This window comes from Hylobates moloch, unplaced genomic scaffold (assembly GCF_009828535.3).
Source record: "Hylobates moloch isolate HMO894 unplaced genomic scaffold, HMol_V3 SCAFFOLD_5, whole genome shotgun sequence".
Classification (NCBI taxonomy): domain Eukaryota; kingdom Metazoa; phylum Chordata; class Mammalia; order Primates; family Hylobatidae; genus Hylobates; species Hylobates moloch.
Window position 1 is genome coordinate 11,146,650 of NW_026652280.1, and position 21,211 is coordinate 11,167,860.

Here is a 21,211-nt window from a genome sequence, read left to right on the forward strand (position 1 = left end):
TTTTTTTGTATTTTTATATTGTTAATGGATAAGATAATCTGACCTATTTGTATTCAGGAAATCCTCTTCTATCTCTAAGTGTCAAAGATGTTCTATGTATTCTTATCAAGACTTTAATGTTTTGCTTGCTCATTTGTCTTTTTTCTTGCTGGAACTACTTTTTGTCAATGGTGTAGGGTTTGGACCCAAATTAATTGTTTTGTCTTTATGGGGATTAAAATTGTCTGAGTACATTATACGCTTTTCTCCAGTTTTCTCCAACGTGATGTATCAAGCCATGTGTCAAGTTTCCATTAATGCCTGAATTCGTTTCTGAGCTATTGTATTCCACTGGTCAGCTGGTCTATCCCTGCGTCAATACTACATTGTCCTCAATAAAATCTTGATATCTAGCAGAATAAGCTCTTCCATCTTAGTTTTTTGGATATACTTGGACTTTTGCTCTTCTCTATAAATTTTTGTCAACATATCAAGGTCCCCGAAAAAGACTTCTTAAAATTGTCGTTGAAATTTCATGGAATCGATAGATAATCTTGGGGATAACGGATACCTTGTGATGTTATCTATCCACTGCAGTGCTTTCTCTCTCCATTTATTGGCATCTTGGTTAATTTCTTTAAACAGTGTCATAATTTCCTTCATATAGCTGCCACATCTTTAGATTAATTATAATGTAGCATTTTATTACTAATATTAATGATTTTTTTCATGTTTTCTCTTGATTGCTACTTTAAAGTAACACAATGTATTACTGCATAATGACCATAAACGTAGCTACTTTTGTAAACCTTTACTAATGCTTACAAATTGCATGATTTTTTTTTAATTTACTCCTGCAGAATACATGAACTTTTTTAAAAAAATTCAATATATGTTGCCTTATCCATGATTAATAATAATTCTGCTTCCCTTTCCCATCCTTACACTACTCCTTTCTTTTTTTCTTTTACTACACAAGCTAGGATTTTCAGTACAATATTTAATAGGTGTGGTAATATTGAACTTCTCATCCAATTCCAGATATTAAAGGAAATTCTTCTATTTTTTGTCTTACTCTTAACAATGTTTGATGAATATTATTGATCCTTATTGTGTATCCTGGTGTTTCTCAACATTTTGAGCAGGATAACACCCAGAAAGAATTATAATTTTTTAGGGCACATTGATGTAAATCATGAGGCTGCTTAAGGCAAGCAGCAATAGACTACAGCATTCTGCCTGCTTCAGGTCACAGCCAGCTGTGCCTAAAGCTGAGGAGATAATGCAAGAGCACAGCTGCAACATAATCTTGGTGCACAGTCTGAAAGCTTCACCTTGACATGAGGAATTTAACTAGCAGGACAAAACTCGTGCCATAATTTTGTTTCTGTTGTTCAATCTTTGGGTAGTATTAGCAGCCATGGATTCAGATACAAAGAAATGCAAAGCCAAATCAAGAATGTCGATTATGCTTGTATACTCTATTCAAATACCCTTGAATGAATAGAAAATGAGGCAATATAATCTACTTCCCTGTTATATGTTAGACTTTCTTCCATGGGATTACTTCTCAGAAAGGACTTCAAATGTTGCCTCTCCTGCTGACAAGCAGAATAATCTATTTTTATAAGAAATTTGAGCTTCAGCAGAGTCCAGTAGTATACATTGCCAGTCAGCCCATCACTGCATGGCTTGACCTCCAGAATGTCCACTCATTTCACAGACCCATATTGCCACTTCAAGAGATTGAACTAAAGCATCAACTTGTTGATTCCAATCACCTTGAGAAACTAGAAGTTCTCTGATGAACAACAGCATGATTTACTTTGATTCGCACTCAGAATTATAGAAAGAGCAATATCTGAGACAGCGGTCTCTTTATTGTCCAATTATCTACAGTCCACTTGCCAGACCACATTGAAAGTCCATTAGCAACAGTCCAAGAGTCAATATGCACCCAAATCATTGGGACTTTATTTGTGTCAATTCTATTACTGGCAGGAACAGAGCCTCTGATTCTGCCCAGTAGGCTGCCAATCTGGTCTATTCTCCCATGAAGAATTTACTAACTGCTGGACGCAAGACAGCTGCTTTCCATACTGAGCCATGGCACTCCATTCTGGAATTGTCACCTGTAAACCAGGCCAATTGCCATGTATCCTTGAGGCAATTGGTAGAAAGGTTAGGCCTGCCAGTAGCAGTAGCAGCCAAGTCTTCAGATGGCTTTTTAGGAAGTCCTAGTGGAGAAAGGCCACTTGCTCATGAATACATTGAGTCCCACTGCATATCATAGCAGAGTGCTTCTGTGCAGTTACTTCCACGTTATGGTGGAATTTCTATGAACATTTCCCTGCATGTTGGGATGCTTTCTTGACATTACTTATGACATGAGAGGTAGTTCAGGAGTTCATATAATTTTATGTCCTCCAATTATTGGGGCTGTATTAATAAATGCCCAGTGACTATCTAGTAACAGTCTTTAAAAGAAATATACCAGAGAATGGTACTAGGTAATTTTCTATTCCAAAAACACAGAAGTCACTATTGACCATGGTTATGAGCTTTAGCCAGAGACTGGAGTCAGTATGAATGCAGGTGACTGACATTCTGAATACTATCTCAGCATTAACACAATATGGTCCAAACAGGACAGCTTCAACTACAGGCTCTGCAGTTCCAAGAAGGCTTGTTGTTTGGTTCAAGCTTCCCTTCCAATGGACTTTTTCCAGCTGATTTAATGGGATGGACCCAATTGTATACCAAAGTAGATGATACGATTTTTCCAAAACCCAAATAGGCCTATTTGGCATTAGTTCTCTCATTTAGTCTGAGGGGAGAGGAGCAAGAACCTTTTCTTCCTTATAGTCTTTTGTGTATCATTTGGCACTCCAATCCATGGACTCTTCCCACATTTTATAGTCTTTACAGGGTCCTAGATTTGTTTAGGGTTCATGAACCATCCGCAATCAGATCCCCAATCAGATTCATGATCATGGTAAAGTTGCTTTTAGCTTGACTCTCAGTTTCAGAGATAATCATAGAATCATCAGGATAGAGCATTAGGACATTGTATTGCATCTAGATCTGTCTCACCAGATTGTGACAATATGCAGGGAGGAATTCAAGTATCCTTGAGGCAAATGTATGTTGAAAACCATTCTACATGAATGCACACTGTTGCTGACTCTTCCTGACATCTAATAGTGCAAAAAATATTAGCCAGGTCAATTACAGAAAACCAGTCACCTTTAGTTTGTTTAATAGTCTATTTAGCAGTTGAATAGTGTGGATTATATCAGGGACTTCTGAAGCTATTAAAGTTACTGTTTAATAGAGTTTCCAGTAACCACTGATAGTCTCCATCATCCATCAGCCTCTCTCACTGGCAACATCAGGGCACTATATAGAGAGTGTGTGGACACAAACATGCCTGCAGGTAACATTTCCTTAATTAAGGCAGTAATTTTGTGTTGCTGTAGGCATATGTTAGTTAGCACTTCAAATTTATTATTTGAATAGGCTTAGGTAACTCTAACAGTTCCCATTTTTCATATCCAATTAGTACTGAATGAAGAGCAGATCTACAAGTTATTTCATATGTAAAAAATTTCACTCAGTTGGAGGAAGAATTTGCAGCCAATTAATCTATCCATACCAATTATACATTCAGGTAAGGGAGACATATCCATGGTATACTTTTGAAAATCATATGTTTCAACTTTTAATGAGATTTTAATGTTTATCCTTCTTCCAGAAGCATCTCCCTGTTCCCCTAAATTAATTCTATCACCCTGAATGGACTCATTAGTAAGCCGAGGCAATGTTCCTGTACCTAATTGACCTAAAAGGGCTGCTTCTCCACCTCTAGGTCATTTCACCCACACATCTGTAGAAGGCCTTGGTTCCCCCACAGGAATCTGGTCAAGAGGCCCAGTCCTTCACATCACCCTTCTTCATCCATTATTGCCTGTGGTAGACAGAATTCTAAAGGTGTCCACTCCAAGTTCCCATACTCTGCTCAATCAAAAACTAATCCAGTTATTGCTCTGAAGGGATTTTGCAGATAAAATTAACCAGCTGACTTTAAGATATGGAGAGCATCTTGGATTATTCAGGGAGACCCAAAATAACCACACAAGCCCTCAAAAGCAGAAGAGGGACAGTTGCAGCAGAAAGGAAAGTTAAAGAGATTTGAAGCAGGAGAAAGACTTGCCCCACTGTCACTGGCTTTGAAGTGGGCCATGAGTCAGGAAATGTAGGTGGAGAATAATTCCCAGACAGCAGTTGTCAAGGAAACAGAGCCCTCAGTCCTACCACTACATACAAGTAAATTCCAACAGCAACCTTAGAAGCCTGGAAGTGGGTCCTTTCCCAGAGCCTCCAAAAAGGAGTACAGCCTTCTGACACCTCGATTGTAGACTTTTGTGACCTGGAGTAGAAAGACTAGCTTAGTGTACTGGATTTCCAATCTACTTAACTGGGACATAATAAATTTGTGTTGCTTTAAACTGCAGCAATAGAAAATTAATATAGTGCCTTACTATTAAAAGCAGGTATTTTGCAGTGACACAGAATCTACTTGATATGGTTATCTGTGTCCTCACCCAAATTTCACACTGAATTATAATCTGCATGTGTCAAGGGCAGGACCAGATGGAAATAACTGAATCATGAAAGCAGTTTCTCTGATGCTGTTCTCATGATAGTGAGTTCTCATGAGATTTGATGGTTGTATAAGAGGCTTCCCTCTTCACTTGGCACCCCTTCTCTCTCCTGCTGCCCTGTGAAGAGGTGCCTTCCGCCATGACTGTAAGTTTCCTAAGGTCTTCCCAGCCATGTGGAATTGTGAGTCAATTAAACTTCTTTGCTTTATAAATTACCCAGTCTTGGGCATTTCTTCATAGTAGCATGAGAACAGACTAATACAGTAAACTGGTACCAATAGAGTGGAGTGCTGCTATAAGGATACCTGAAAATGTGGAAGCGACATTGGAACTGGGTAACAGGCAGAGGTTGGAACAGTTTGGAGGACTCAAAAGAAGACAGGAAAATGTGAGAAAGTTTGGAACTTCCTAGAGACTTGAAGGGTTTAGAAGACAGGAAGATGTGGGAAAGTTTGGAACTTACCAGAGATTTGTTGAATGGCTTTGACCAAAATGCTGATAGTGATATGGACAATGAAATCCAGGCTGAGGTGGTCTCAGATGGAGAAGAGGAACTTGTTGGGAACTGGAATAAGGGTAATTCTTGCTATGTTTTAGCAAAGAGACTGGTGGCATTTTGCCCCTGCCCTAGAGATCTGTGGAACTTTGAACTTGAGAGAGACAATTTAGGGTACCTGGTGGAAGAAACTGCTAAGCAGCAAAGCATTAAAGAGGAAGCAGAGCAAAAAATTTTGGAAAATGTGCAGCCTGACGATAGGATAGTAAAGAAAACCCCATTTTCTGGGGAGAAGTTCAAGCTGCAGAAATTTGCATAAGTAGTGAGAAGCCAAATGTTAATCACCAAAACAAAGGGGAAAATGTCTTCAGGGCATGTCAGAAACCTTCACACAGCCCCTTCCATCACAGGCCCAGAGGTCTAGGAGGAAAAACTGGTTCTGTAGGCCAAGCTTAGGGCCCCCCAGCTCTGTGTAGCCTCAGGACCTGGTGAACTATGTTTCAGCTGCTTCAACTCCAGCCATGGCTAAAAGGGGCCAAGGCATAGCTTGGGAAATTGCTTCTGACAATGCAAGCCCCAAGCCTTGACAGCTTCCACATCGTATTGAGCCTGTGGGTGCACACAAGTCAATAACTGAGGTTTGGGAACCTGCACCTAGATTTCAGAGAATATATGGAAATGCCTGGATGTCCAGGCGGAAGTTTGTTGCAGGGGTATAGTCCTCATGGAGAACCTCTACTAGGTGAGTGCAGGAGGGAAATGTTTCATCACAGCCCCCACCACAGCATCCCCACTGGGGCACTGACTAGTGGAGCTGTGAGAAGAAGGCCTCCATCCTCCACACCCTAGAATGGTAGAACCACTGATAGCATGTACCATGCAGCTGGAAAAGCCACAGACTTTCAGTGCCAGCCTGTGAAAGCAGCCAGGAGTGGGGCTGTACCCTGCAAAGCCACAGGAGTGGAGCTGTCCAAGCTGCTCCACGTCTTGCATCAGTGTGCCCTGGATATAAGACATGGAGTCAAAGGAGATCATTTTGGAACTCTAGGTTTAATGACTGCCCTATTGGATTTCGGACTTGCATGGGGCCTGTATCCCCTTTGGGCCAATTTCTCCCATTTGGAACAGTTGTATTTACCCAATCCTTGCACCCTCATTGTATCTAGGAAGTAACTGCCTTGCTTTTGATTTTGCAGGCTGATAGGTGGAAGGGACTTACCTTGTCTCAGATGAGACTTTGGACTTGGACTTTGGGTTAATGCTGGAATGAGCTGACTTAGGGGGCTGTTGGAAAGGCATGATTGTGTTTTGAAAGGTGAGAACATGAGATTTGGGAGGGGCAAGGGGCAGAATGATATGGTTTGGTCCTGTGTCCCCACCCAAATCTCATCTTGAATTGTAATAATCCCCATGTATCAAGGGTGGGACCAGGTAGAGACAGTTTAATCATAGGGGCAGTTTTCTCCACGCTCTTCTCACGATATTGAGTTCTCACAAGATCCAATGTTTTTAAAAGGGGCTTTCCACCTTGCTGGGCACCCATTCTCTGTCCTGCCACCCTGTGAAGAGGTGCCTTCCACCATGATTGTAAGTTTCCTGAGGCCTCCCCAGCCATGAGGAACTGTGATTCAAACTTCTTTTCTTTATAAATTACCCAGTCTCTCATATTTCTTCACAGCTGTGTGAGAAAGGACTAATAAACAGCCCACATAACAAACCTGCACTTATACTCCCTGAATCTAAAAAAAAAAAAAAAAAAAAAAAAAAGTTGAAAAAAGAAAAAAAAATAAAAGCAGATATTTTGGAATTCAATGCTGGTGCTGGAGGCTCATGAGAACCTTTCTCTATCTGAAATTCCCCTAATCTTAGACAAGTCAAGTATATTTGCTTTCGTATTTTCATATCTTAGGAAGTTTGAGAAGAAGCAGTTTGTATTTCTCTCACTTCCTGAAAAATTTCATCAAAGATCTGGTGGGTACTCTGCCCATTTGTTCCTTTTTCATGTCATTTTAGATTACACATCTAAAGACTTCTAATTCTTAAACATCTAAAGAATTCTTGACCTTTTCTTTTTTTAAATTTACTTTCTTGTATAAAACCCTACCCTTTGTATAATATTTTCTTGAAGTCTGATAGGAGGAAGTTGGGAATAAAAATCCAAAGCTGTCTCTTTTACATCCTTTTTAGGTCCCCAAAGCAAAATCACATATGGTGTTCATGGTGGTGGGGTGTCTTTTATAACAGTAGCACTCATAAGCTGGATGAGGAGCATCCCAGATGGAGCTCGTTTCATTGTCACATAGTCAGGCCAGTAATGTCTGTATCATCAGCATTTCTGCAGCTTCAGTAGACCATTTAACGACAAGGGAAGAGTGAGGAAATTGCCCTTCTCTGGGAATGATTGTCCTCTCTTTACTACATTCCAGTCAGGATGGATTTCTCCTTGAACAATCCCCACAAAGATAGCAGCCAAAAAAGGATGCAGGATGAGTACAAACATTCCCCTCCCTCAACAGTGTTCAAAGCCAGAGACAATGCTACGGATCTAAAATTCTCAGAAGCCATTTGAACAAAGCTTCATCAGGGCAAGGCTTGTAACCCTGTACAAAATACTCTCTTACTTCACAGAACAATTCCTTACTTCAGTTGTTTCCTCCCTTGTATCATGTACTTGCCCCCACTTGAATTATCTTCTTAGTTGTAGTAGGTTATAACCTCAGGCTTAGCTGGCTCACCAAAAGTTATAGTGTCCAAGTTCCCATGGTTGAGGTTTCTTTTGACAGCCAGAGAGGATGAAACACAACTTCAGAACTTACTTTTGCTTTTGCTAATGCTAAAAGCAACAACTAGGAACTGGAATTTTAGTCAGCTTGCCTTCAGTTTGCATTTCTCTTCTAATTTTGCTAGCTTCTGGAATTCAGTTGCTATCATTTCCAGATTGCAACAGAAAGTCTTATTATCAATAACTAATATCAGACACTATGCTACTTCCAATCAAGCATAGCTTGGCAACCACCTCTGTATCAATAGTATATTTTCATCCTGTTTTATCAGATTCTTCCCTTTCTATTTCTAAATAATGCTTAAGTCATATTTTTAGCAAAAAATGAGTCAGGAATCTTATTTTTTTATTTTTTCTGGATGAAGCTCGCAAGCTTCATGTTGAGTGAAAGAAGCCAGATTCAGAAGAGTGCATCCTGTATTATTCCATTGATATCAAGTTCAAAACTAATCTGACCTGTCAGAAGTCAGGAGAGTGGTTCCCCTGGTAGAGGTAGTAAAGGGGAAGGGTGGAAAGGAGCACTGGAAAAGGACAAGGGTTATAGGGACAAGGGTGGTTTTGTGGGTGCCTCAATGATCTGTTTCTGGATCATCACAAGAAACAGTTACATGGGCATGCTCATTTTGTAAAAATTCATTAACCTGCACCCTAATGATATGTGTTCTTGTTTGCACATGTATTATACTCCAATAAATGCTGTTTAAGTAGATGCCTAGTAATTATTGTTGCTATTAACGAATGACTGATCAGTAGTTCTGAGACAGCAGGAACTTGGGCTGAAAGACAGCAATCTCCCAGTCTCTGGGAGTCTTTTATTTAAAGGCTGTGTCTGTCTGTCCCACAGGCTGGAGGGCAGGGGTGTGACCATAGTTCACTGTAGCCTCAAATTCTTGGCCTCCAGCAATCCTCCCCCCTTAGCCTCCAAAGCAACTGGGATTACAGGTAGACAGACCAACATGCCTGGCTACTTTTTAAATTATTGTGGAGACAGGGGGCTGGCTAGTTTGCCCAGGCTGATCTTGAACTCCTGAACTCAAGCCACCCTCCTGCCTAGCCTTTCCAATGTGCTGAGACTAAGGTGTGAGCCACTATGCCCAGATGAGTCAGGAGTCTTCTAAGCAATCCCATTTCCAACGTCAACTGCACAAAAACAGAGTTCACTTGCTAAAAAAGACTCACCGGGCTTCATGTAATAATGCTTACAAATCTATGCAGGAAAAGGATACAATGTAATAACAGTGTTGAAATAAGGATATGGATCAAAGTCACTCTCCCAGCAAGGAGTCTGGAAAAAGATTCCAAGTGAAAGCTTCTAGCTTCTTCTTTCTATAAGGGTCATGAGTGCACGTTCTCTCTTGGATCAGGAACCACGTGCATGTGCATAGAACGCTTTAAAATGAAAGAACACAAGGTGGAGTCTCACCTGAGTTTTTAAATATTTTCCTAGTCATATATGTATATTACTGCTACAAAATCAGCCTCAATCCTAGAACCCTCTGGAGATTTCACTAAGATCAAATGCAAATCAATCTCACATTAATTAATAAACAATGTAACAAATAAGTAAAAACCACCTGAAAATTCCTTGATCCATGGTTACAAAAGCATCATTATTAGTCAGCATGTTTTGGTGACTGACCAGTGTTAGTGTTATGCAAGAAATTTAGCAAAACATCTCAGGATAATTCTAGAACTGGTGGATATTAACCTTTACAGCACATGTCATAGAATTGTCTTCCTATTCCTAATTTACTATTGATGAGAGGTTGAAGTATATAAAATTCCTTTTACTCCATTTATTTAAATAATTATATGCTCTTTATCTCTTATGTGTTACTGCAGAAAATTTCATTCAAACTTTTTTCCCAAGTTAAACCAAGGCTTGCATTTCTGGACGAAAAAATAATAATAATTTGGTCATGATTATTATCTTTTTCAGTGAACTGCTAGATTTGGTTTGATATTTTATTGGGAACTTTTCCATTTTTGTTCACAAGTGAAATGGGCCTGTTTTCCATTCTCACATGACTCCTCTGGTTTGGGTACCAAGTTTATACTAGCCTCCGAACAAATTGGTGAGTGTTCCCTATTTTTTGATTGTCTGGACATGTTTGTAACAACAGTGTGGTTAATGTTGGTTAATGTTACGTTTCAACTTGACTGGGCTAAGAGATGCCCACATAGCTAGTAAAACATTACTTCTGGGCGTGTCTATGAGGATGTTTTTGGGAAAAGTTAGCATTTGAATGAGTATCTGAGTAACGTAGATGGCCTCCCCAGTTTGGTGGGGGGGGGGGGGGGGGGGACGTGGGGCATCATCCAATTCATTGAAAGCCTGAAAAGAACAAAAAGATGGAGGCAGGGTGAATTCACTGTCTGTGTTTGAGCTGAGACATCCATCTTTTTCTTGCCCTTGAACATCACTACTCCTGGTTGTTGGGCTTTGGGACTCAGACCAGGACTTACATCACTAACTTGTGGTTCTCAGGCCTTTGGACCCCTCATTATCAGGTTTTCAGACTTGGACTGAATTAAACACTTGGAGTGGCTTTCCGGTTCTCCAGCTTGCCGATGGAAGATTATAGGACTTCTTGGTCTTCATAGCTGCATCAGCCAATTCACATAATAAAGCTTCCTTTGGTTTTCTTTCTCTGGAGAATCCTAATACAGACTAATTTTTGTTTTCATAAAGATTGGTAGCACATATTTTAAAATCAATCAGGTCTCATTTTTAATGGTATAATTTTAAGCTTCTGATTCAATTCCTTTAATTGCTAATTATTAAATCTTTTTAGTTTTTGAACAAGTTTTGTTTTGTTTTTTAAATAACAATGACTTTAAGTTTTCATATATATTTTCATAAAGTTGTTCTGTATCTCTTTAAGTTTTACTGCCTATATTTATGCTCTTCTTCTGGTTCCAGTATTTTTAATGTAATTAGTAAACTGAATAAATAAAGACTATAATCAATATACAACAGATTTTTCTTCCATCATTCTTTAAAGCATATTTTACACAAAGTGATTTAAAAAGAAATGGTACTTTCTGAAATTATTTTCCCTCAACACCACTACATGAGACATGCAGGACAGAAACAACAGCACTACCTGGGAACTCTTGAGAAGTGTAAATTGAAGGGCCCCACTACTGGGTCAGATTCTCTAGGGACTGATTAGAATCTGCATTAAATCAAGCTCTCCAGGCAACTGATGCTTAAAATTTGAGAAGCACTGTTAAAACTATATAATGTCTATCCATTAAAAACATAAATGTATGTAGCTTTATTTATTTATTCTTATTTTTAAGCTTCTATTAGGGCCAAACACAGGAAAGTACAGAACCCCTTAAGGTACATACAGCTCAACGCATTTTCGCAAGGTGAACATATCATTGTTAAGCAGCACCCAGGTCAAGAAACATGATGTTTACCTGTATCTCAACTTTTAACACGATTAATTTGCCTGCTTTTGAGCTTATGTAAATAAAATCATATAGTACCTTTCTTCAGTTTCTGGCTTCTTCTGTTCAACATTTCGTTTATGATTTGCGACCACGTAGTACTCCATACAAAAGTTCATTCACTCTCATTGCTATATAGTACTTTACTATAGGATTAAAGCACACTTTATCGTCTATTCTACTCTATTATACTATTAGACATTCGAGTTGTTTAGCTTTTCACAATTACAAACTGTCCTGCTATAGACAAGACATTCTTGTATATGACTTTTGGTGAGGACATGTGTCTTAGCCTGTTGGTGCTCTATAACAAAAAAATACAGACGTGGTAATTTATAAATAATAAAAATTTATTTCTTAAAGTTCTGGAGGCTGCACATAAAGGAGTCAAAAGGTTTGGTGTCTGACAAGGGTTTGCTCTCTGCTTCCAGGATGGTACCTTCTTGTGTTTTCACATGGCTTAAGGTTGAAGGGGAAAAGGGACTAAGATGATCCCTTCAATCTCTTTTATAAGGTCTCTAATCACATTCATGAGGGTTCCACCTCATGATTAAATCATGCCCAAATGGCCCCACCTCTTGACGTTATCATATTGGCAATTAAGTTTCAACATATGAAATTTGGGTTACACATTTAGACTACAGCAATATGTATGCAAAATATACAAGGTATATATATACCTGTACAAGTGCAGCTTATCTGAAAGTCTTTTAAAAAATGTTGTCAAAATAGTAGAATCTTTTAAATCTCAAAAGAAATTATCACCACTTAAGGTAGATAAGCAGAAAAAAACACTTAAATTTTTCACCAGGGAATATGTTTTAGCATATGTAAATTTAGCATGTTCTCTGAACAAAAAGCCTAAAAAGTTTATTGGTTTATTAAATAATTTTCAGATTAATGCATTATTTTGATCATTTTCACATTGCCTAGATCAGTGATGTGCAATGGAAATATAATGCAAACCATGTATATAATTATAAATTTTCTAGTAGCTACATTGAAAAATAAAAACAGGTGAGATTAATTTTTTTTTTTTTTTTTTTTTTTTTTTTTTTTTTTTTTTTTTTTTTTTTTTTTTGAGACGGAGTCTCACTCTGTCGCCCGGGCTGGAGTGCAGTGGTGCAATCTCGGCTCACTGCAAGCTCCGCCTCCCGGGTTCACGCCATTCTCCTGCCTCAGCCTCTCCGAGTAGCTGGGACTACAGGCGCCCACCACCACGCCCGGCTAATTTTTTGTATTTTTTAGTAGAGACGGGGTTTCACCGTGGTCTCGATCTCCTGACCTCGTGATCCGCCCGCCTTGGCCTCCCAAAGTGCTGGGATTACAAGCGTGAGCCACCACGCCCGGCCAATTAATTTTAATAATTTAATTAACTCAGTCAATATACCTAAGCTATAACCATCACAACATATAATCAGTAAAAAATATTGAGATATTTTACAGTTTTATACTTTCTCCCCAATCCAGTGATCCAGTGTATGTTTTACATTTATAGGACATCTCATTACGACCTCTCTAATTTCATCAGAAATACTTAATTGGTATTTATTTTATAGAGACATGGTCTTGCTCTGTTGCCAGGCTGGAATGCAGTGGCAGGATTACAGCTCGCTGCAACCTCAACTTCCCTGGCCCAACTTATCCTCCCACCTCAGCCTCTGGAGTAGCTGGGACCACAGGTGTGTGCCACCACATCTGGCTAATTTTTTTTTTTTTTTTTTGAAACAGAGTCTCGCTCTGTCGCCCAGGCTGGAGTACAGTGGCGTGATTTCGGCTCACTGCAAGCTCGGCCTCTTGGGTTCATGCATTCTCCTGCCTCAGCCTCCCAAGTAGCTGGGACCACAGGCGCCTGCCACCACGCCCAGCTAATTCTCTGTATTCTTAGTAGAGATGGGGTTTCACCGTGTTAGCCAGGATGGTCTCAATCTCTTGACCTCATGATCCACCCGTCTCGGCCTCCCAAAGTGCTGGGATTACAGGTGTGAGCCACCGTGCCAGGCCACATCTGGCTAATTTTTTAATTTTTTGTACAGATGGGGACTCACTGTGTTGACCAGGCTGGTCTCAGACTCCTCACCTCAAGCAATCCTCCTGCCTCAGCCTCCCAAACTGCTGGGATAATAGGCATGAGCCACCCATGCCTGGGACTTGATCAGTATTTAGATTTCATAAAATTTACAGTTGAAAAAATAGATTCACATACCTCAGTTGTTCCAACCACATTAAAAAACTTTCCAATAGCTGAATCAAGTGTCAGTTTTTGAGTTTACTGAAATTAAAAAAATATATATTCAGTTACTTCATCACACTAGGCACATTTCAAAAGCTCAATAGCCACATGTGGTTAGTGCTACGCTATTGAAGAGCACAGATCTAGGTCAACTGGCTTTTGTTGTTCTCCACATGTGAACTTAAACTGTAGCGCAAATATAAGAAAAAATTATTTCATTTTGCATGCTGTGGAAGACAGAAAACTTTGAAATACATGAGAATGAAAAAAAAATTGAATATGGGTCATTCAGAGACCTTGCCAAGAAAGTAGAAAAGCTTCTGTATAAGAGTATCGAGGAGATGGTACTATTATAAAGCTGTTCCACCACCACCGGGAGAACATTCCCATCACTTCAACAGTCCCCTTACGTTTCAGTCTACTTTTTTCTTAAAAAAAAAAAAAAGAAAAAGAAAAAAAGGAAAAGAGAAAGAAAAAGAAAAATTGAATCTGTAGAGGGCTTGCGCTGGATACCATGCTGTATGCACAAAGGGGGTGACATTTAGGGCTTGCTCTCAATTAGTGTAATTTAATCTTCTAGTCACTAGGAATAACAACGTTTTATGACATTTCTGCCTGTTGGAATTTTGAACCTAAGGTGAACCGGCTGACATCCTATCCCCCTTCTGTTGTTGTCATAGGTGTTCAAAATTTGGTTTGATCTAAATTCTCTGGTACCTTATGTCCCATAAAAATTTCATCTAATTCGTAAGTAGTGATTGCTGCAGTAACCGTCTTATAAAAGTATATGGTTTTATAAATCATTGTCGTATAGAAGAAAAAACAGGTAGCAATATAAATATTTCATACTATTTTATCTAGTTCCAAAATAATCAGAAAAGAGTCGTCAAAAAATATCCTACGCTTAACTTCATGTTCTCAAGTTTCAAGAGAAAGTTTTTAAAGAGGCAATCCTTACTTTGGCAAAAATGCATTAAAGCTTGCTGCATTTAAGAGATGTCCTATTATGCAAACATGTTGAAAGAATATTACAAATACGTTTTGGAAAAATACGGAGTGTCGCGCAGCTCAGCAATCCGCAGTCTTAATGCGCGCCTCTTTCCAGGAATTTGACCCAGCATTAAAACCCACAGGTGCACTCATTGCACGGGAGTAACAAGTAAATGATGTGCCAATATTCAACCTGCAAGTGCGTCGTCAGAGCCTACCTCACCCTCAGCATAACTTTCATCGATATTCACCTTCCCGGAAACACACCCCAGTGAACTAGCACCGTCTCCCCTAGTAAAGCCCTTACATAGGATTCCCACGCTCCTTGGCTGGGGGCGCGCCGAGGCGCAAAGGATTCTTAAGACACGAGTGCGCAGGCGCTGCCCTCCCCGCGCATGCGCCGCACTGCCGCGCAGAGCCAGAAACGGAGACCGGCCGGGTCCTGGCAGGGTAACGGAGGCCGGCTAGCCCCGCCCCCGTACTCAGCGCGGTGCTTCTCTTCCGCTCCGGGTCGGCTCCGCTTCCCTTTCCGGGCGGGCAGGCGGTGGACCCCAGTGTCTTTATCCCTCTTTTGCACAGAGTCAGCTTCTGCAGCTCTCCCGGGCTAGCATGGCAGCGTGGAAGAGTTGGGCGGCCCTGCGGCTCTGCGCCACAGGTAATGGGGTCGCATTGGTAGGGACGCGGGCGGGCGCGTGGGACCTGGCCCCGCCGTGGGGCCGGGATTGGACCCGGGTCTGGGGCGAGGCCCGCGGGGCCCGCGGAGATGCCCACCCATTCCCGGCAGCATCCTGCCGTCCCCGCCGCGCCGCCCTGCCTGGCGCTGGCAGAGCGGACACCTTGGGGTCCTTCCGCCACCGCTGTGCCGGACCAATACTGGACGTGGGAAGGGCGCGCTGCCTTGTGTTTGTGTTTTTCTCATTGTGGCAGGAAGTTTCAATAAAGCTTACTCCTTTGATGGGCAAGAAGGATGCCGCCGTCCCAGCGTAACGACCAGATGTTGCCTTGGCTTTAGGTTCCGAGTCTTGTCACGTTTAAGGATTTTTACCACCACTGCTCAGAGAGGGTGGTCGAGAACAGATCAGGGTCAGGCCGCCGGGATTGTGCGGTGTGAAAAGGACCTGAGTGTGTGTCAGCGGTTCTCAGCTGCCTCCCGTCAGCATGGAGTGCCCTCATTCTCACTGGGGTCCGCTCACTTAACCTTTTAGAGCCCATTCTGTGTCAGGCACTGCCCTGTGATAAGTATTAGAGTTGCAACTCGACTTTCTTTCTACGAGGGGACATATTTTGCATGGCATTTGGAGTTTTTACGGAAGAGATAATTGCTACTAAAGCAAAAGAAATACAGAAGAATGCTGTCTATCTGTATTCCAAAAAGATAAGATGGTAAAAAAGAGAAGTAAGATGAGAGTGAAAATATAGAAGAAAAAGGAACTGTGTATATTAGATTTATTGGCTTACCTAGAACTTGGCCGGTCACGATATGGTTGCATACAGACTAAATATTTATTAAATGGATGAACTCCCTTTGCTTTTGCATCATTTGCACCCTGAGATGCATCAGTGATGAATTTTTTGGTAGGTTGTGAAAGGTCAAAAACACTTCAAAGATGACTAAGCTTATACAGTATGAGCCAAATAATCAGCATTTATTGTGTACATTTTGTCTTTTTTTTTTCAGTTGTTTTACTTGATATGGTCGTCTGTAAAGGATTTGTAGAAGATTTAGATGAATCGTGAGTATACATATATATATTTAAAATATTATTTTAACTTCCCAACTCAGATATCTGAATATTTGCATGTGATTCTAATATTTTAGATTGGAACCAATTTTTATATATTACTCATTTTTTTCACTTGTTGTAAGCTCTATATAGATACAAAATGAGGGTGTGCCTAGAAGACTTTTATTAATAGTTATGAGATCAAAAAACTGTGGCAAACTTTTTCATGTTCTTTTTTTTCCCCATTATCTTACCTCGTATTTATGTCTTTTTGCTTTAATTATATTGAATGGGTGTTAGAATTTGGTAACCATACTGTATTTATGTTCATAGTATCACAACATTAATCAGCCTTGCTTATAGTAAGTGAGGAGGTTCACTTCAGACCAAAATCCCATATGTGATCTTTCAGGCGTGACCATAGACAATCGCAAGGCTTTTTCTGGCATAGGGGAAGGTGCCCTCCCTACACCAAACTTGGTGTATAACCAGTGCATTGCAGTCCCTGGAGGGAGTAGTAGTCAAGGATTGGCCTCCCAGGCCAGCCACGCTCATTTGCATGTCTACACTCCCAATCCAGTGGCCTCTGTTTGGCAGCCTCCTTATTGGGGCCTCACCTAAGTCATTAACCGAGCACCTCTGCTAAAACATCTTAATGAGGGTGTCAGCAGAGGCACTTTTCTACTCTAGTCCTTTTCTCTCTCACCCCCCCATAAAGAGAGAGAAGACTTTTGTTCAGTGCTCCTAGGAAATGAGATGAATTTTCCCGTCTGTGTCGCATCCACCTGACTCACCTGGTGCTGTTTCATGGGGAGAGATGGAACACTGAGGCGCTGGTGCCTCTTTTTTTTTTTTTTTTTTTTTTTTTTTAAAGTTCTTGACTTGCATTGTCACAGTAAGTGAATAAAGCTGTGATTGTTAGTTTCAGTTTAGCTTGTTGTTCTGATTGACTACCTGGACACCTGATGGCATGACCAAATGAGTGCAGTGAGAGGGTGATCATACAGTGCTGTTCTGTAAGAGGAAAAATCCTGACAGTCCTGTGGGGACACTTCGCTGGTCATGCTGTTGGGTCATGGGGGATGCGCGCTGATTGTTTAAGAAAGTTTTTGATTCTGAGAAGAATGATTGTTAACAAGGAAGTAATCTTATTAAACTTGGTGCCTTGTGGGGTGTGTCACTACAGACTTCCTCCTTCAGAGTGTCCTAACAGGGGCGACTCTTCATGAGGAGGGGAAGGGATTCTGCTCCTAATAACCATTTTGTTACCCATGTGGATGCTCACCAGAAAGGACCCTATGCTGAAAAAGGGGACCTTTACCAAGAGCAAACTATGTTTGTCAGCTAAATGTGGAAAATGAATTGTTCCTTGCTCCAGAGCAAGCAGATGTGCAACCAGTTGCCTCCTGGATCCACAAGAGATGGCTCATGGAGATTCAGACAGGATCTTAGATTGGGCAAGAATGCATGGACTGCGACGGTTGTGAGAAGACACTATAACAGCATGAAAAAGCTGTCTTGCTTGTGAGACCCCAGTCAAGGCTAACAATACTGTCCAGGGACAGGTTCATAAGGCCAGTGGGCCGGGGTATTCTCAGCAGATAGAACATGGTGGGCCTCTCATTCTGTCTGTTATGTTCCTGTGGCTACTGATTGCAACTGACATTTCTCTGGGTTTCGCTTAGCCATTCCTATGTGTTCCAATGACTTGGGCCGCACTGTCTAGGCCCTACAAGACCACCTTTGTTTCTTGTTCAGTTACCTTAAGAACACTGCATCTGATAATGACCCTGGATTTTTGGCCCAAACTACACATTAGGGAGCCCAATTATGGGTGATACAATGGGCTCTTCATGTGCTATAAACTCTAATCCACAGGGGTGGTTGAGCATTTTAAGAGACAATTAAAGGTTGGGCCTAACCAGCTGATGGTAAGGTACAGTACCCCAGCCTGGACTACACGTCTCAGGGGAGTGGTCTGGGATAGCACAGGAATTCCTCAATCCAATATTTTTCACGAGCATTTTATGAACACTGAGCCATCATTACCAGGAAATGGTGAGAGCACTTCTAAAATCCAAGCTCCCAGATGCCAACCAAGGACCATTCTTGCAAACAGTTATTTCTAAGCATAGCAGCCTCAGGCTTTGGTACCTTTTCTGCACAGGTGTAAAATGTTCTAGAAGCGCAAGGAGCTTAGGCATCTATTTGTGTTTCTACCAAGTCCTACTTTAATTCTTTTTCTTGGAGTCTTTCCTTCTAATTACTTTATCGTTGATCAGTTCTCTGCTTTCATCGAGATGTTTAATGGATAGGTCACTGAGTAAAATTTTATGTAAAGATTTATTGAAGAAATTTGGGTCTTTCCCTTATATTTATCAATATATTATCTCTGCCTATACTATACAGTTGTGAAGTGGACACAAACATACAATCAAAGATTTCTTTTCTTGTTTTTTAGGTTTAAAGAAAATCGAAATGATGACATTTGGCTTGTAGATGTAAGTATGTAAATTTTATGTGCTAGTTACCCACCCCTACCATTTTAAGTATTATTTTCTATTCTACTCTACCCCAAAATGGCAGTAAACAGCTAGTGCTTATGTATATACTCAATTTGTTTTTTTAAGTATTACTATATTTGAGATTTTACATTAAAAAGCACCTCAGAGTTTTAAGGTTCCGTGCAAGGGAACCTATTTTTGATGAAATTTTGGGGGTGAGGGTATTAAGAAGAAAAGCTGGAACCCTGTCTTACAATGAGGTCAACATTTGGAGTATATCTTCATGATATAGGGTATGATTTTATTACAGAATTCACTCGTTTTCTTGATCGTTTCCAAGAAATTGAGTATATTAATAGCACTTAGTCAAAGTCATATTTTCATGTTAACAGTGGACAAAATTAAATTTTCACCTTCCTTTCTTTAAAGTTTGGAATATATTTAAACCTTATGATAGTTGAGATTTAACATGCGTCAGCGAAAAGTAGAATAGCAGCAAAAGAGATGGAAAAAGAATGGCAGAGTTGACAGAGGGTCCACTGTTTAATTCTTTCTCCTTTTCTGTATTTTTCAGCACTTTCGTAGTATAAAGTTAAAACATCTCATTTCATGAAAATATAACAAGTAGTTTGTAACACCACTTAACTAGGGGAACCTGAGTATCACCTCCACCATCTGGTAATTCTAAAGAGAGTAAAAGACAGACTTTGGTTTAATCAACCTGACTTGTCCCTATGCCAAACCAGTCATCTTAATGACCTCCCTGTCTTGCCAGTGATTACGATAGAAGTCAGCAAAGTCACCTACTATGTTGAAATTTTTGTAATAGAAATAGATTGATATTTGTCATTAACTATTACGTGTGTATGTTGTATGGTATATATATGTTTATTTTGTGGATTCATTTTATATAAAACATTTCGTATAGAACATTTCCTTGGAAGTAAAGACATTTTTATTGTAAAATGTATATCAGTTTTAAATAAGTCAATTAAAATGAGCTTAAGATAGTACTGATTTTGAGGTATCTATGTTTATGTTTGTATGTTTTGATCTTTCATTATATATCTACTTTAAAAATTATATTTAAACTTTTTGTCTAAAACATTAGATCATTTAGTCAAAGGGATTCTTTAAATATTAAGTTTCATATTCACTGTAGCACAACATTTTAATGGTTATCTTTTTTGCTTTTTGTTTTTTTAAAATAAGTTTTATGCACCATGGTGTGGCCATTGTAAAAAGCTGGAACCGATTTGGAATGAAGTTGGTCTTGAGATGAAAAGCATTGGTTCTCCAGTTAAGGTTGGAAAGATGGATGCTACTTCCTATTCTAGTAAGCCTTCACTTAGTTTATTTTTTTACTTTTCTCACAGCAAAAACAATTATATGCAGCAGTATTCAGGGTGGGAGGAAGACTTTTTTTGCTCATGTAAAATTCAATTATCTTAATAATTTAAGACTGTATACTTTATGAGTTAAATGAATTAGCCATTGAACATATAGTATGTAGTATATGTTAATCTTATGCTTAACAGATGTTTAACCCATCTTTTCTCCTTTGAGCCCACTTTAGTTTACATGAGGCAGCTATAAAAGGATGAGTGTTAAACTATTGGTATTGCTACTTGAGTTCTGAATCAGGTTTTTTCTGAGTAGCCTGAGATGTGCTGTAAAGAAAAAATGGGAACTTGAAGGATGTATTGAGTTAGGGTAAATACAAGTGAGGATCAAGAAGGTTTTCACATTAGAAAGAATACTAGAGCAAAATAATAAGAGTGTAAAAGAGGTTAATGAGTGTGTACCAGAGAATAGAATGAAGTGAAGGTGAGCAAACCTTCGTCTACAGGCCAAATTTCTCCTACTACCCATTTTTATAAATAGAGTTATATTGGAACATAGCCACAATCATTTGTTATCTGTTTATGGCTGTTTTTGTGCCCCCATGGCAGAATTCCATAGTTGTGACAGAGGCTGTATGCCCCAGAAAGCCTAAATATTTATCTGACCTTTTACGCCAACACCTGTTTTAAAGGATTTGGGAAAAAGAAGAAGTTAAATTTAGAGAAGTGTGAGGTATTGTAGAATTTGGAAAGAGCATGGCTTTCAGAGAGCAGATTTGGATTCAAATCCTTGCTCTGCCTGCTACTTTTGCTGTGTAATGCTGAGAACATTTCCGAACAAACTAATCTTTGGTTTCCATATTGATAAATACTTAATTATAATGCTGCTTTTATTGGTGGTTTTCAGGTTTGAATGATCCAGCAGATATAAAATCTTTTGTATTCAATACATGTAGTTTCTCTTTCATTAGTGAAGAAAGTGGAAGTATGTAATTTGTATTTCTTTTTAAGAAATCAGCATTTTACTTTGGAGCAAG

The 21,211-nt window shown here is 39.7% G+C and overlaps 2 protein-coding genes across 4 annotated transcripts in view; one reads left to right on the forward strand and one right to left on the reverse strand.

Moving 5' to 3' along the window:
- Positions 1–14,925, reverse strand: part of CCDC102B (coiled-coil domain containing 102B) — a 195,279-nt gene extending 180,354 nt beyond the window's left edge. The window contains exons 1-2 of one of the 3 annotated variants that reach the window (XM_058438272.1): positions 14,911–14,925; positions 13,587–13,652 (exon numbers count right to left, since the gene is read on the reverse strand). The gene's annotated coding sequence lies outside the window, so the exon portion shown is untranslated. Of the gene's footprint in view, positions 1–13,586; positions 13,653–14,821 lie in introns of all 3 variants that reach the window. The other 2 variants (XM_058438274.1, XM_032152082.2) reach the window with 2 other exon arrangements.
- Positions 14,926–15,035: 110 nt separating this feature from the next.
- Positions 15,036–21,211, forward strand: part of TMX3 (thioredoxin related transmembrane protein 3) — a 40,876-nt gene continuing 34,700 nt past the window's right edge. Inside the window, exons 1-4 of the mRNA XM_058439681.1 lie at positions 15,036–15,258; positions 16,282–16,336; positions 18,789–18,828; positions 20,044–20,167. Of these exons, the coding sequence (XP_058295664.1) occupies positions 15,213–15,258; positions 16,282–16,336; positions 18,789–18,828; positions 20,044–20,167 (265 nt within the window). The 5' untranslated portion in view covers positions 15,036–15,212. The remainder of the gene's footprint in view (positions 15,259–16,281; positions 16,337–18,788; positions 18,829–20,043; positions 20,168–21,211) is intronic.